This window comes from Ischnura elegans, chromosome 5, assembly GCF_921293095.1.
Source record: "Ischnura elegans chromosome 5, ioIscEleg1.1, whole genome shotgun sequence".
NCBI lineage: Eukaryota > Metazoa > Arthropoda > Insecta > Odonata > Coenagrionidae > Ischnura > Ischnura elegans.
Genome location: NC_060250.1, coordinates 66649300 through 66662423, shown reverse-complemented (window position 1 = coordinate 66662423; position 13124 = coordinate 66649300). Strand labels below are relative to the sequence as shown.

Genomic DNA, 13124 nt, shown 5'->3' with positions numbered 1-13124 from the left:
GTTCTGCCTTCAGTCCGGGACTGTACAGTCCAGACCTTGAGGCCAAACTGAACGTATGGTAGGCCTAAAGGGGGTTTCACACTGTCAAATTCTCGTCAAATTACGTTCGAGACTCGTTGAACAATCTTTATCGAATCTATATGACGTCATGTCAATCGTCATGACTGCGGACATTTGGTCTTGAATGCTCTTGAATCACTTCGTTTCCATCAAATTCGTCTTGTCTTGAACGGTTCTAATTTCTATTGAATCTCGAATGGTATTGAAGCGTTTCGACCAATCAGTGAACGATACATAACTTTCCGAGCCTTGCCAACGCGACCTTGGAGATAACTATTGACATCATGGCCGTTTGGGAGAGGAACGCTGTGGAAGCCCTCATTACTTTTTACGAGGAAAAAAGGTGTTTGTACGAAGTAAGCTCCCCAGATTATCACTTGAAGCAGAAGAGAAGTTCGGCGCTGCAAGACATAGCCACTAATTTGTTGCCTGTAAGTAAAATTATAATTATAATTGTTTTGGTTAACCTTGACCTATACCTACCTCGTGAAGATATTAACTAATGCAATATTTATATAAATATATATCACGTATATATTATATGTGATATCGGAATGCTTCGATAATTGTCGTGATAATATTTTGTACGTTTATTTCCTTAAAATTATAATTTCATTCACAAATATACATTTCTGGAGCTAGGGCTTGTTTCGTTCAAATGGTGTTGGATATGCTTTTATTTAGATAAGTGGTGGTCCCGTAGTGGCCTTTATATTGAGTTTTTTGTAATACGAGGTTTCAATGAATCCTACAAAGAATTATTTTGTGGTTACCGCCGATATGGTCTTTTAAAATATATGTGTACTCGATACTCCCAACAGTTTCGACCTGGTACCACATCGGAGGACGTGAAAACGAAGATAAATGGCCTCCGCACACAATACATGGCTGAAAAAAACAAATTAATCAGGTCGAAGAAGAGTGGAGCAGGAGTGGAAGAGGTTTTAAGGCCAAAATTGTGGTGCTACAACAATTTAAGTTTCCTTGAAAGGCATACGGCACCCAGGAAGAGCGTATCAAACTTGGATCCCGTGGAGCTTAACAAGGTATGCCGATGACACTTGCAAATAAATTCGTCTTTATTACGTATAATTTGTTTTGCTGGAATGTGCATTGTTTGCTTCTGGCATGAAGTAATAACATGAAAAGTCAAATTCAAGGGGCATGTTTGGAACGAGTCTATTGTTTGAGATCGTCCATTGACTCCGTTATTTACCATTGTTGATCATCTATTTTGGTTTACTGTTTACGGAAATTTGTGATCTTACGTTGAGTGCCCACTTCAACGCAGTTACTTCTGCGATATTTATGTTTTAGCTACACTTGAATTCACGAAGGGACTTCTTTGCACTTCTGAACATTACATTATTTTTTTTGTCTGTAGGAAACGCCCATTGAAATACAATCAGGAGAGTTATCAGATGTCATGGCAGAAGAGCAGCATGAAATTGGTACCATCCTAGTCCCCTTACTCAGTGAAGAGTCCACCTCTGCCAGCGCTGACCACTGCAACATCTCCTCAAGAAGCGGGTCATCAAGAGGAGTACCGACCCCCAAGAGGAGAAGGACTGAGGAAGCAGACATAACTACCTTCCTCTCAACGGCTTCGTCAGCCCTTGAGCAAGGGACACTGCGGAAAAACACAAAATTTGAAAATTTCGGCCTATTTGTAGGGCAAGAAATTGCCGATATTAGTGACGAAAAAAAACAGAAAGCTGCAATGCAGAAAATTTTTGATATAGTAATGAAAGCTAAAGATGATGAGAATGAAAGTTAACTATTTTTGTATGTTTTTTATTTTATAATTTTAATTTACATTTTGTTACGTTGAATTTGATTGTAAAATAATTGTTAATTATATAATTTTCTTGGTGGAATCACTGTTGTTTGGTCATTTCTTCAACCCTCAATGGCCATTAGTTAAAAAATCTTGAGTATATTGCATGATTTAAGAATTTGTTTCTACTATCATACCAAATAATCGTATAACATCAGGTAGTACGTAAGCTATATTAGTTGTTCAATTATTATTATTATTCAATTTCTGACAAGGTTGCAAACTAACTTAATTTGAAGAAGTTCTGGAATAAACTTTGGTTTCTGAATCTTAACTTATAGCATTTTAGCCAATAATCCTTCTATTTCCATGCGATGCAAGGACGCAAATGAGTGCTCTCCTTCTTAACACGATTCATTCCAGCAATTTCCTATTTATTAACCATAGGTAGATAAACCATCATCATAGATTTTTTAATATTGGTTCATTATGGCATAGTAGGCCACTATCACACAAAAAAGTCTTGATTTGGTTCAAATATAAAAAGCTTTATAGCGCAAGAAGGTTGTGAGTCATCAATAAAGCCAATAGCACAAATGAAAAGTGGAATAATTTTTCATAGAACTGCAGGAATATTACAATCTTTACTACCACAAAAATCACCAATAACAAAAGGGGGAATGAAATAGAGGAATTCATTAGCACTACCACAACCTACATGCCATTTCCCAATGGTAGTATTCCATCAGTCACAAAATATTCGCAAAATTCATCCCTAATAGCTCTCGCATCGTTATTGTGCCTATTTCCACCCTGTCTTACCAATTGACCGTCAAGTATTGGGCCCTCCCTCCACACTCCAGGAATTACCCTTCCTTCACTCATCACTCTATCTACCAGACCTTGAGGCAAGTAATTAGCGTCCTTCTTTGATCTCAAAAAGTTGTGTAGTACTATACAGGCTAGTGTCACAATTTCCACTTTTTCAACAGAGAGATTGATACAGTTTAATAGTATTCTGAAGCGGTTCGCTAAAATACCGAAAGCATTCTCTGATGTCCGCCTTGCCCGGCTAAGGCGATAATTAAAATTTCTCTTCTGCAAACTCAGTCCCCTATCTGGATATGGTTTCATTATGTTATATGGTAGAGGAAAAGCATCATCTGCCACAATCACATGAGGGACACCGAGTACACGGCCAGGCAAAGCTATGTTCGGGGGTATATGCAAAGAATTTTGGCGCAGTGCCTCAGCAAGGGTGCTCTCACGAAAAACACCGCCATCACTCACTCTACCATTCACCCCGACATCGATGTATAAAAATTTATATCTGGCATCTACTAATGCTAACAGCACAATACTGTGTGAGCCTTTATAATTGAAATAGAAAGACCCGTCTGCTCTTGAGGATCTAAAATGTATATACTTCCCATCAAGAGCACCAATGCAATTGGGAAAATTCCATTTTTCCTGAAATTCCCTTGCTATTTCCTCCCATTCATCAACACTTCTCGGCATCTGAAATGAAAGATAATACATTAAAAATTCAAATCGAGGAATGCTATACTTATGTTCATATTAAATGGAGTATATTGTACAAATTTTATCTAATTGGCTCGTTTCAAACAACTTACCTTCAAGAAATTCTGTTTCAGAACTTCATAAATAGCTCTGCATACTTGAGGTACAAAGAGAGAAATAGTATTGTGAGCAATCCTCGTGGAGTACTGTAGACTTTTGTAAGACTCCCCAGTGGCTAAAAATCTCAGAGTCACCACCAACCTATGTTTTGCCGAGATACATTCCCGTAAAATTGTGTCTCTTTTAGATATGAGAGGCGACACCAACTCCAGTAACTCTCTAAAATTGTTGTTATCCATCCGGAGGAAGTTGGTGAAAGATTCCGGATCCTCCGTTTCCAATTCCCGGTACAGCAAGTTCATGCTACCAGCGGCATACCTCCGGCTTAGCCATTCTCTTGACCAAAGCCTTCGACGATTTCTCCTCCGACCTTGCAGTACTGCTGCCACTACTCCTACGCAAAATGCTACTCTTGCTATATTTGCGTTGTCATTATCCATCGTCGGACGCAAAACCAGATTTAATAATTGTAATGGTGTATCAAATGATGATATCAAAACGTTGTTATGAGTACGGGTTTCTACGCGCTTTATCAGAGAATAGAACGCTATACGTTTTTCCTTTGTCGATCATGTTGACTATCGGTATTCAAGTCAATTCAAGCTTTCTGGAACAGTCTGAAAGAACGTTCAACTCGATTCAATGTGTGTTGAACAATCACTCTTGAAAGACCGTCTCGAATGGTCTTGAATCTTCATTTAGCGTTCAAGACGACTTGTTCAACGTTCCTTGTTCAAGACATCTCGAATAGTGTGAAAGAGGCTTAAGGCTCTCCGGCCAAAGTGCGCAGTTCTGGCCTCAAGGCCGGGCCTTGTGCGGAACGTGTATGGTTGGCCTTATTTATTTTATACAGTACTATTAAGCAAGCTTTCCTCTCCAGTGAAGTGCAGCTTGTGGAAAATTTAAGAGTCAACCAAGTTTAGATGAAAGCTATGGAATGAGTTAAATTATAAAATCGCACATCAAAAAGCATAGCCAAAATTTACATGCAGAAGAGGTCCATTATAAACAGCAGAGCTTAAAGGAATCCACCATGAGCAATCAATTACATTTCAATCAGCTGAGATGAGCAAACATTTAAACAGGTATTTTTCTTAGGACCATATCTTGGATAATAAACAGGGCAACATTGCCATCAAATTAGACAAGCCAGCATTATAATCCATTGTGGAAGAGAAACTTCCTTTTGCATTGAATAATTTGCTTCCTGGGATGAAATAATTCATGTATACACACCTATTCCCAGTAAAACCAGAGAGGTAAACTTCCGTTACTACAAACCTATTGAAAATTCAAGATAAGGTTCATGAATCTTGAAATTTGTGGACCAACTTCACAGAATATTCAATCAGGAATGACTAAAAACTCTTGTTATTAGTTGTATGTAATAACATGAGTCCAAGCGAGAAGCTTAAATGTTTAGTGGGTAAATTTTCAAAACAACAATGGGATTTTTCCAGTATAAAATTGCTGTGTGGCTGCTCAGTGAGAATGTACACTGCTTTTTCAGGACACTATTTTTGACCACTGTATGCCAGAACAATAGTCGCTATGAGACTAGAGTTCAAAAAGTTATGCTATTTAAAATTGATAGGATTGTTGACCGGAGATGATAATGAGATCATTCCTTCAACTTCCTGTTTAATTTCATAAAGTTCCCCACAATAACGTGCCGATGATCACAGGAAATACCACTCACTTGCCATTACGATCTAAAAGGAATCTATAAGACTCAAAGCAATCTGTAAAAAACTATTGGACAACTTCAGAAAACATAACAATTAATAAAAATTAAAATTAAGTGCCTCGAAGCAATCCATTTAATACAATATTACTATAAGTAAATGAGATGGAGTAGAGCATACTCAACTTAGAAAGTAAAATATCCTTATTCTGAGTGACTTATGTACAATTTTATTTATAAAATATTTTTATATAATTTACAAGAAAAAGCCATACTTATCATGGTAAACAATTATTACATGAAAAATTGATCATGTTAAAAAATGCATGGATATTCCCACAAGGAACATATCAATACCTCCTAAACTGCTTTTTAAATTTCTCATAATGATAATCATCTGTAGCCTTTTCACCTGCTACCCTTACTCTCCTGGGTCTATCCAAAGGTTCTGATCCAACTACAACCAACTTTTTGGGATCTACGTTCTTTGACTTCTTAGCTGGAGGCCCTGACTCTTCAATATTAACTGTAAGGAAAGCATTCATAACAGTGAAAAGGCACAGTAATCCTTAATATTATCAAATGAAAAGTATTTCAACATGTCATACTTACATCTGTTATGCTGAACAAAATTAACAGCCATATTTGTCGGAACAAATTGTGATGGTCCATCCTTCTTGCTATGCCTTTCCCAAAGCAATTTCAATTTAGCTTCTTCCGTGGCCTCAATATTCCTGATTTTTGCACTATAAGAGAACAAAAAAAATTTCAAGCAGCTAAATAAAAATAACTGAATTTATAGGCCATAAAATGCACATTATCAATAAAGGAATACAGAGATGCTCTTCAAATGAAAACATATCCTAACTTAGCTTTGAAAAGTGCTAACTTAGCTGTTGTTTTGCAATTAATAAATACCCAATCTGACATTAATACAGTGGAACCTCGTTAAAGCGAGTACGGGCTATAGCGACACCCCCGCTATAACGAGAGATAGCCGATGCACCGTCAATTGACCCTATAATAAGCGTGTTAAAAAATTCGTTTTTGCGAGACCCTTTCGGCGTTGGCTCTCGCCATAGCGAGGGTTTCACCGCCGGAAGACTTTCATCAAGACTCCTTAACCTCTGTAATTGCTAGCGATCTGTTAGAAATGAAGTTAATGGAGTGCTCAGTCTTAAATTTATGTGGTAAACTGTCGTTCGATAAATATAATGATTGACGAAACAATGCTTTGCACGATTTTTATTCAGTGCGGTGCTTATAAATTGTTTGAATAGTCAGTCGTTATTTGAGTAAGGAAATTTAGTGATGCAAAAAAACATCGCCTTTCGTCTGGATTTATGCTTACGTTTATCGGATAGATGTTAATCTGTCGCCGCACCACTCCTGTTCCTGTATATCTGTTCGCAACAGGTATATTGGCTATTATTTGCTCCACCTCCGGTTAAGCGACAATTCGCTATAGCGAGTGTTTATTAGTGTACCGTGGGGTGTCGTTATATCGAGGTTGCACTGTACTAGGCTGGAGTGCTGCAGTTTGGACTGTTCCAAAGGTGACAGGCTAGAGCTATGTTAGCAGACAATATTACTTGGGATTGCCCACACCGCTGAGGAGTTCGCTACCTCCAGTGGACACCATTTTCAAGAGCAAAATTTTCCTGTGCTCACAAACTTAGTTTCCTGATTGGTTACTATGTTGTGTTTACTAAGCATCAAGCTCCACACCTAAACCTGAAACTCTTTTCAAACAAGCACAGTGTTACGTTGTTCCCTTGGAATCAGCATGGCATTAACCCAAACTTAGCATGAATACATCAGCGTTAGCCTGTATGAACGCACACATTGTCTCACACAAATTTCACAGCTGATATTTCTATCCTAAAGTGTCATTTGTAAGCCACCAAGACCTAACCAAAAAGAGAGCATGTCTCCATGAAAATAAAACATCTAACCTAAAATTTGCTCCATTATAACTTATTTCACAATTTCATATGAGCAATTATCATTTTTACCAAACTTTAATACACAAGCAGGTTTTGCAAGTAACGCAAATAACTGGAGAACTATAACAATAGATTTTGGAAAACTTACTCCTGAAAGGCCACAAATCTATGCATTAGAAAAATCAATGATGTTAATGTTTATATCATCTATCTGAGAAAAGGGTCCATGGTGTAATTAAAATCTCTTTAACTATACACTCTCCCATCTGAAAATGACATACAAGAGGTAACTTACTTGTATACATGCATCACACAATGAAAAGACCACTAATTTTGAAATCCACTCTGGAAAACAGTAGTGCAAAGTCAGACAGTGCAATAACAGGGTTCATACCAACTTTCCGTTTTCAATTCCCCTGACTTCCTGTCAGAGTCTTTTGAATTTCCCTGACTTTATACCAGTGGCAAAGCACTCAAAATATAGTGATTTTATGAACAAATGAAGCAATGGGAGAAGTGTGTTCAGAAAATAATAGTAATTTTAGTTTTATGAAAAAATATATACATATTTATCCGTCTACATAATGTCGTCCCCTTCAAAATAGTTCCCATTAGATATTATGCACTTGTGCCAGTGCTTCTTCAAATCCTCAAAACACTTTCCAAACTTGATCCTTTGGGATAACCTTTAACTCTGTCAGTGATTTGTTTTAATGCCATTTATGCTTGTTAAACAAGGGCTCTTTAAGGACCTCTATATTTTTTGGGATTAGGAAAACGTCAGAGTCGTGCCTGCAGAATATGGAAGCTGGGTTACAGAATTGTTTTGGCTAGAAATTCACCAACAAACAATGAAGTGTTAGTCGAAAATTGCCAAGCTCATAAAAACAAGCCTAACCTCAGAGGCTGCCACAGACAAAGTCAAAGGCATGAAATAGATCCTTATTAATTAGACACCACTACTTTATTGAATGGGGGGTGGGATGTGGTGGCACTATTAAAGCAAAACGATCTCATGGTGACTCCTAAACAATTGTTTCTTATGCAAAAAAAAGGGTAAAGCAGGTATATAAATTGCATTTGATTTCACCTGTACCTAAATTTTATGAGCAAGATTATTGGCTTTTTAGCATCACTAATTTTCCTAACAGTTCATCAAGGCTGTAACCAGTGGAAGCAGTAAGCACCATGTAAGAAGCAGCTTATTTTGAAGCAAGGGGAGCGTATTCACAGGCTCAACCTTTCTTGAAATTTTGGGGGTGAATACGTAGTTATATTAAAATGTACTCCCCACCAAATAAAATTTCTTTTCCTTCCCCTCAAAAAAAAATCTGGAGCCAGCCAAATATAGCAACTCTCAAATTTACTTTTGAACTATTACCATGAATAAATTCTCTAATGTCATTGGAAACTCTTGACAAAAAATTCATGGGATAAAAGGGGTCCTAGGGATAGGAATGCATCCTGACCATCACCTTGAAAATTTCTAATGCCTGTGGCACATTCTAGCGTGAGAGGAATCCAATGTATTGAAATCAACCGTTGGGTTAAATTGTGGAGGTAGTGAGTTAGATTTAAAACCTTTATGCAAATAACATATAGCAGTCAATTCTATGATTGGGAGAGACTGACAGTAACAATGATGAACACAAATAATCAAATTATTTTAGTGCTCACAACTTACTCAATTCCAAGATCTACTTCTGGGATTCCACTCAACATCTGATTAGAAAGCATTTCCTCTGAGCGCTGGGTGGAAGAAGCTCTTAGGTGGTCAGGGACAGACTGTAAGGCAGCCTCTTCCGGAGAAAGATATTTTGAGGCTTCATTAACCACAACTTCACCTTCCCCAGAGGATTTTTTCTGACCCTTACGTTTGGACAGCTGTTCTTCAATGTACTTCATCCTTTAATACAAATAACTAGAGTTATTTAACACAGCTGTAGGAAACATTGGAATAGATTTGAAACCTCCATTCCAACACAACTAGGAATATATGGTTTAATCATCAATTGAGAGAGGAAAATTTTTACTTGCATTTCTTCGTCTTCATCCCGGGTATTGGTTTCGGCAGAAAACTGAGTGCCAATTCCTGTATCGTATGCATCGTCATTACGTTTAATCTTTCCACTCTTAAGAGCTCCCATGTCAATCATACCCCCAGTTTTGGTTTTAAATGGGTCATTCTGGAATATAGGCCGGAGTATAAATGGTCAACACAGGAAAAACCTATTACAGCAACGATAAGGCAACAACTTTTTCACAATGAATAGCAGACTGACATCCTTAAACTTCTCTAATATATGAAACAAATTCTAGAAGTACCACATTGTTTCCTTTTCCACCATCCATTTAATCGTAATAAAAAGAATAACTGCACTTACAACAGATATTTCCTCCTCCACAGATACTTTTTTCCCCAATGCTAAGCCCACTATGCTGACACCATTCGGTCTTCTCCGGAGTTTCTGCAGGGATTTCATTTCTTCCAATTTTGCCCTTTAACGAGCAATGAAAGATTAACCAAGCAAGCTCTTATGAACACTGACAGAACCTTTAACGTGACATAAGTATCGGTATCGAAATAAAAGCCATAAAATATAATATTAAGTTCTGCAACTAAATCCTTCCAAAATCAAGTGATATTCGCATTGAATTTATGATACCCAGGTTCACTTATTGAAATACAATGAAATTGTCAACACTACACAAATATATAGCCGTTAAATCAATTATAATCATTTCAACACGTTTGTGAATGGGCAAAATCTAGAAATATAATTGTCCGAGTTCATGGTCGCTCCATGTCAACAACTATTGACATGGAATATCTACCACCCAACAATTAATAACAGTGATGAACACCAAAATACCTCACATCCTCCTCGTTCTCCTCCGTTTCTTCTTCGTCAGATGAAACTTCACGTTTCCGAAAAGGTTTCTTGAATGACTTCTTTTTAAAAGTCACTTTCTCTTCCTCACTCATTTCTACTCCAATGTTACTGAAGAAAACTATCCCTGATTCACGACGCAATTAAAAATATAGAATTTCAAGAGAAATACGAATACAACAAAATATGTGACACCAAATAAATAAATACGTGGTGTTTCACTTCATCCGCATAACCTAGACAAAAACAATAGAGCGAGATCTTAAATTTCTCATAACGCAAACAAGCGCGCGGAATCATGGGTATCATATTGAAGTTTACTTCGCGCGAGAAATCAAAACAAGCTGAGTGAACCGAGGAGGAAGTGAAAAACTGACTATCGATCCGTGTTGTTTTGGTGTTTGTCGGATTTATTGAACATTTTAGGTAAGTATAGTTAAATTTTAGGTGTATGATAACAATTACTAGAGAACTATGCAGCTTTAATTCAGAAATAACGAGGAAACCATTCATAAATACTTTAATCTCACTACCGGGCTGCCATGTTGAATTTCGTCAATGGGTGGTAGTTGATATTTAGCTGTATTTACGTCGTTTATTGAAACTTTGACTAGATTCTGGTATTTTACGATTATTTTTAACATCACTGGCTTGTATTCATAAGGTTCTAATGACATTCATGCGACCTCGGGGTTCGGTGCCCTATTTGTTGACATTCACTATACCTTGTGTATGATTACGGAGGTCCATATATACTTTGGCCTTACTCTTAATTGCTATGAATTTAAGAGCACTAAACTTTCGATTATTAAAGGTAAGTGATAGGAATGTTTAACGTTATTATTTATGAGTATCTTAATGTAACATGAACTTTTCACTCAAAGTTTCCGCTTCGTTGAGTGTGGCAAGCGCTTGTTATATTTTCTAAATTCACGTTTAATCATTTTATGATTGTTAATGTTTTCAGGCATATGGCAAGGGGTGATGTAAATGGAATGCTTACCGTTGCTGGCCGCCCTAAGAGCCTTGGGGGCTCGCCTAGATCAGCAGCTCCAGTGTCGGAACGTCAGCAGCTGGCACTGGTGATGCAGATGACAGGAAATGGACAGTCAGGTATAAAATTATTAATTCTTAGTTTAATCACATGACTGAGTGGTAATGATTATTTGGATTGTGGCACAAACTTTTTGTGCGTATAGATAGCGATTCATCCGCCAAGCCCACGATATTTACGCCCCTAAAATGTAGATTATTAATGTGCTTTGTGTCGACGTGGAGATCGACAACCGTACTTTATTAACCAAGGTTATTGTAAGTCATTATTCCCGGTTTTCTCTCGAGTGGTTATTGGGATGTATTTGTTATTTGACCTCCGGTCACTAGTTGTTTTACTCTATTTCAAGAGATGGAGCCTCGGTGGAAAAGCAAGTTTCTACTCTGAAGTAATAGAGTTACTTGCAATCCTAGTATCGTTTAGTATGAAATCAAGGCAATCTTTTTATATTTCTCGTGAAGAAAGTGTGTTTATTCGTTGCTCAATACTGTTTCTGCCGTTGGGCGCATATTTGTAGCCTGGAGTACTTTTCTTATTTTTACGTAGTTGCTAAGTTTAAAGTGGTGGTTATGTTTCACCTTTTTATTTTATTTCATTTCCGTAAGTATCAGAATTATTACCGCGGTATTTATTGTACCATACGTCATACTCCCGGTTTCAATGTAAAAAATTAACGCGTTCTCAACGCATAATGAACACGATTCGTTTGGCCGCAATGTTCATAAATGACGTAAAAACTGTATGCTGACCATTCAGTTGCGAAAAATTCCTCGGAAGTTGCATTCGAAGCACAAAATAGTCGCTGAGGCAATGTGTTTCGTACTGTAGTTCGCCTATGGCTGGCATATTTGAAGATTAGGTTTTGCTGTTGATGGTGACGATATAATGCTGTATTCGCTTCGAAAAACTGTGTTTTATACCTTAAGAATCAATGTTTATTTGTGCCATAGTCTTTCATAATTGTTATAATACGCCCTGTTCTTATGCTTTAAGTGGCGAACTGCTTCTCTCCTAATCGCATATCGTACCACCTCCAGCGTATTGCGTCGTAATATTTCACGCCTGGCCCTAAATTGTATATCACTGCCATTCACTCCGTGTTGTGACCCTAAGCCATTGCCAAATGTTATTTTTACCAGGACTGTTGTCTCTTCACCTTTGTGTACGTAAAATTACGATTTTCGAAATTGTTTTAATAAAATTTACTGCTATCTTCATAAGACCACATTTCCAGGACACGCCGAAATCCTACTAATTTGTAGACCATTATAATCACTCGTCTGCCAGCCTGAATAACTATTTCTTCACTCTTTATAATGACATAGTAGATGTCTTGGCTCGCAATGATTTTTCTTAGTGTTTCTTGTGAGCATTAAATTATACTTCCGTTGAGATCATCATCAGCAGCAACGATCCGAGTATCATGTCTGCATGTCTTATGTTTGTTGCCGGTGAATTAATTGCTGTGTTCGCATTGATAAAATACGTTAGGTACATGTGGTGAGGTTACGATTCCTTGTTTTTGTCAAGGCTTCTGTTTTTTTTTTCGGGTTCTACGTGATGCTTTCATCGAAATGTAGTAGTTGCTTCCCTTGCACCTCTGGTAATTGGTGTACTATCTGTCATAAAATCCAGACCTAGTAATTTGTTTATCATTGCTGTCCTAAATTGTTCAGCGTTGGAATTAAAATATGGAATACTTCATTGTCTGAAAAATATTCTTCTGAACAGCGTAGGCACAGTTAAAGTTACTTCATTTGATCCAATGAAGCTTGGTTATCTCTTTATTTTTTACTCAATAGAAATTTTAATATGTACTTACTTCTATGCTCGGTGGCATTTCAGTCTATGTTTACGCAATGTTAAGTCTTAAAGAAGATATGATTTGAGGATAGAAAGTTTGTCTGTCAGCAGAAAAGAATATGAACTAAGCATAGTTTTTCAAGCACTGTGTGTACAACATCATGAGTTATGTTCAGAAGCATTTCCTTAAGCATTTATGTGGGGCTAAGGGTAATACAAGCAAGTAATTGCAAATGCTATTGACCTCAATGTTAATCTGTTTACTTGG

At 37.3% G+C, this 13124-nt stretch overlaps 4 protein-coding genes across 5 annotated transcripts in view; 2 read left to right on the top strand and 2 right to left on the bottom strand.

Annotated features, from left to right (window-relative positions):
* The first annotated feature begins 69 nt into the window (after positions 1-69).
* LOC124159012 lies at positions 70-2432 on the top strand. Its single transcript, XM_046534492.1, has 3 exons — positions 70-491; positions 882-1106; positions 1445-2432. Exons 1-3 carry the CDS (start codon positions 345-347, stop codon positions 1835-1837), a joined length of 765 nt encoding a protein of 254 aa, XP_046390448.1. The 5' UTR covers positions 70-344; the 3' UTR covers positions 1838-2432.
* Positions 2433-2551: 119 nt separating this feature from the next.
* Positions 2552-3918, bottom strand: LOC124159709 (putative nuclease HARBI1). Its single transcript, XM_046535620.1, has 2 exons — positions 3472-3918; positions 2552-3355 (listed from the first exon to the last, which is right to left on the bottom strand). Exons 1-2 carry the CDS (start codon positions 3916-3918, stop codon positions 2552-2554), a joined length of 1251 nt encoding a protein of 416 aa, XP_046391576.1.
* A 1451-nt stretch (positions 3919-5369) lies between these two features.
* On the bottom strand, positions 5370-11026 carry LOC124159008 (telomere length and silencing protein 1 homolog). 2 transcript variants are annotated; one of them, XM_046534488.1, is made up of 6 exons: positions 11003-11026; positions 9493-9607; positions 9146-9294; positions 8793-9014; positions 5775-5908; positions 5370-5688 (listed from the first exon to the last, which is right to left on the bottom strand). In XM_046534488.1, exons 2-6 carry the CDS (start codon positions 9589-9591, stop codon positions 5513-5515), a joined length of 780 nt encoding a protein of 259 aa, XP_046390444.1. In that variant the 5' UTR covers positions 9592-9607; positions 11003-11026; the 3' UTR covers positions 5370-5512. The 2 variants fall into 2 exon arrangements, with proteins under 2 accessions (XP_046390444.1, XP_046390443.1); XM_046534487.1 differs by lacking the exon at positions 11003-11026 and adding an exon at positions 9982-10244.
* The window catches only part of LOC124159006 (ankyrin repeat domain-containing protein 11), a 35927-nt gene continuing 33141 nt past the window's right edge, over positions 10339-13124 (top strand). The window contains exons 1-2 of the mRNA XM_046534482.1: positions 10339-10425; positions 10967-11112. Of these exons, the coding sequence (XP_046390438.1) occupies positions 10971-11112 (142 nt within the window). The 5' untranslated portion in view covers positions 10339-10425; positions 10967-10970. The remainder of the gene's footprint in view (positions 10426-10966; positions 11113-13124) is intronic.

What these genes read in the sequence shown, in the direction of transcription:
- LOC124159012 (XM_046534492.1), top strand. Translation starts at nt 345, where the DNA reads ATGGCCGTTTGGGAGAGGAACGCTGTGGAAGCCCTCATTACTTTTTAC. An exon ending in TAGCCACTAATTTGTTGCCT is followed by an intron (nt 492 to 881) that starts GTAAGTAAAATT and finishes TACTCCCAACAG; the next exon opens with TTTCGACCTGGTACCACATC. An exon ending in ATCCCGTGGAGCTTAACAAG is followed by an intron (nt 1,107 to 1,444) that starts GTATGCCGATGA and finishes TTTTGTCTGTAG; the next exon opens with GAAACGCCCATTGAAATACA.
- LOC124159008 (XM_046534487.1), bottom strand. Translation starts at nt 10,094, where the DNA reads ATGAGTGAGGAAGAGAAAGTGACTTTTAAAAAGAAGTCATTCAAGAAA. An exon ending in TGGAGGAGGAAATATCTGTT is followed by an intron (nt 9,295 to 9,492) that starts GTAAGTGCAGTT and finishes CCTATATTCCAG; the next exon opens with AATGACCCATTTAAAACCAA. An exon ending in CGGGATGAAGACGAAGAAAT is followed by an intron (nt 9,015 to 9,145) that starts GCAAGTAAAAAT and finishes TTTGTATTAAAG; the next exon opens with GATGAAGTACATTGAAGAAC.
- LOC124159709 (XM_046535620.1), bottom strand. Translation starts at nt 3,918, where the DNA reads ATGGATAATGACAACGCAAATATAGCAAGAGTAGCATTTTGCGTAGGA. An exon ending in TGAAACAGAATTTCTTGAAG is followed by an intron (nt 3,356 to 3,471) that starts GTAAGTTGTTTG and finishes CTTTCATTTCAG; the next exon opens with ATGCCGAGAAGTGTTGATGA.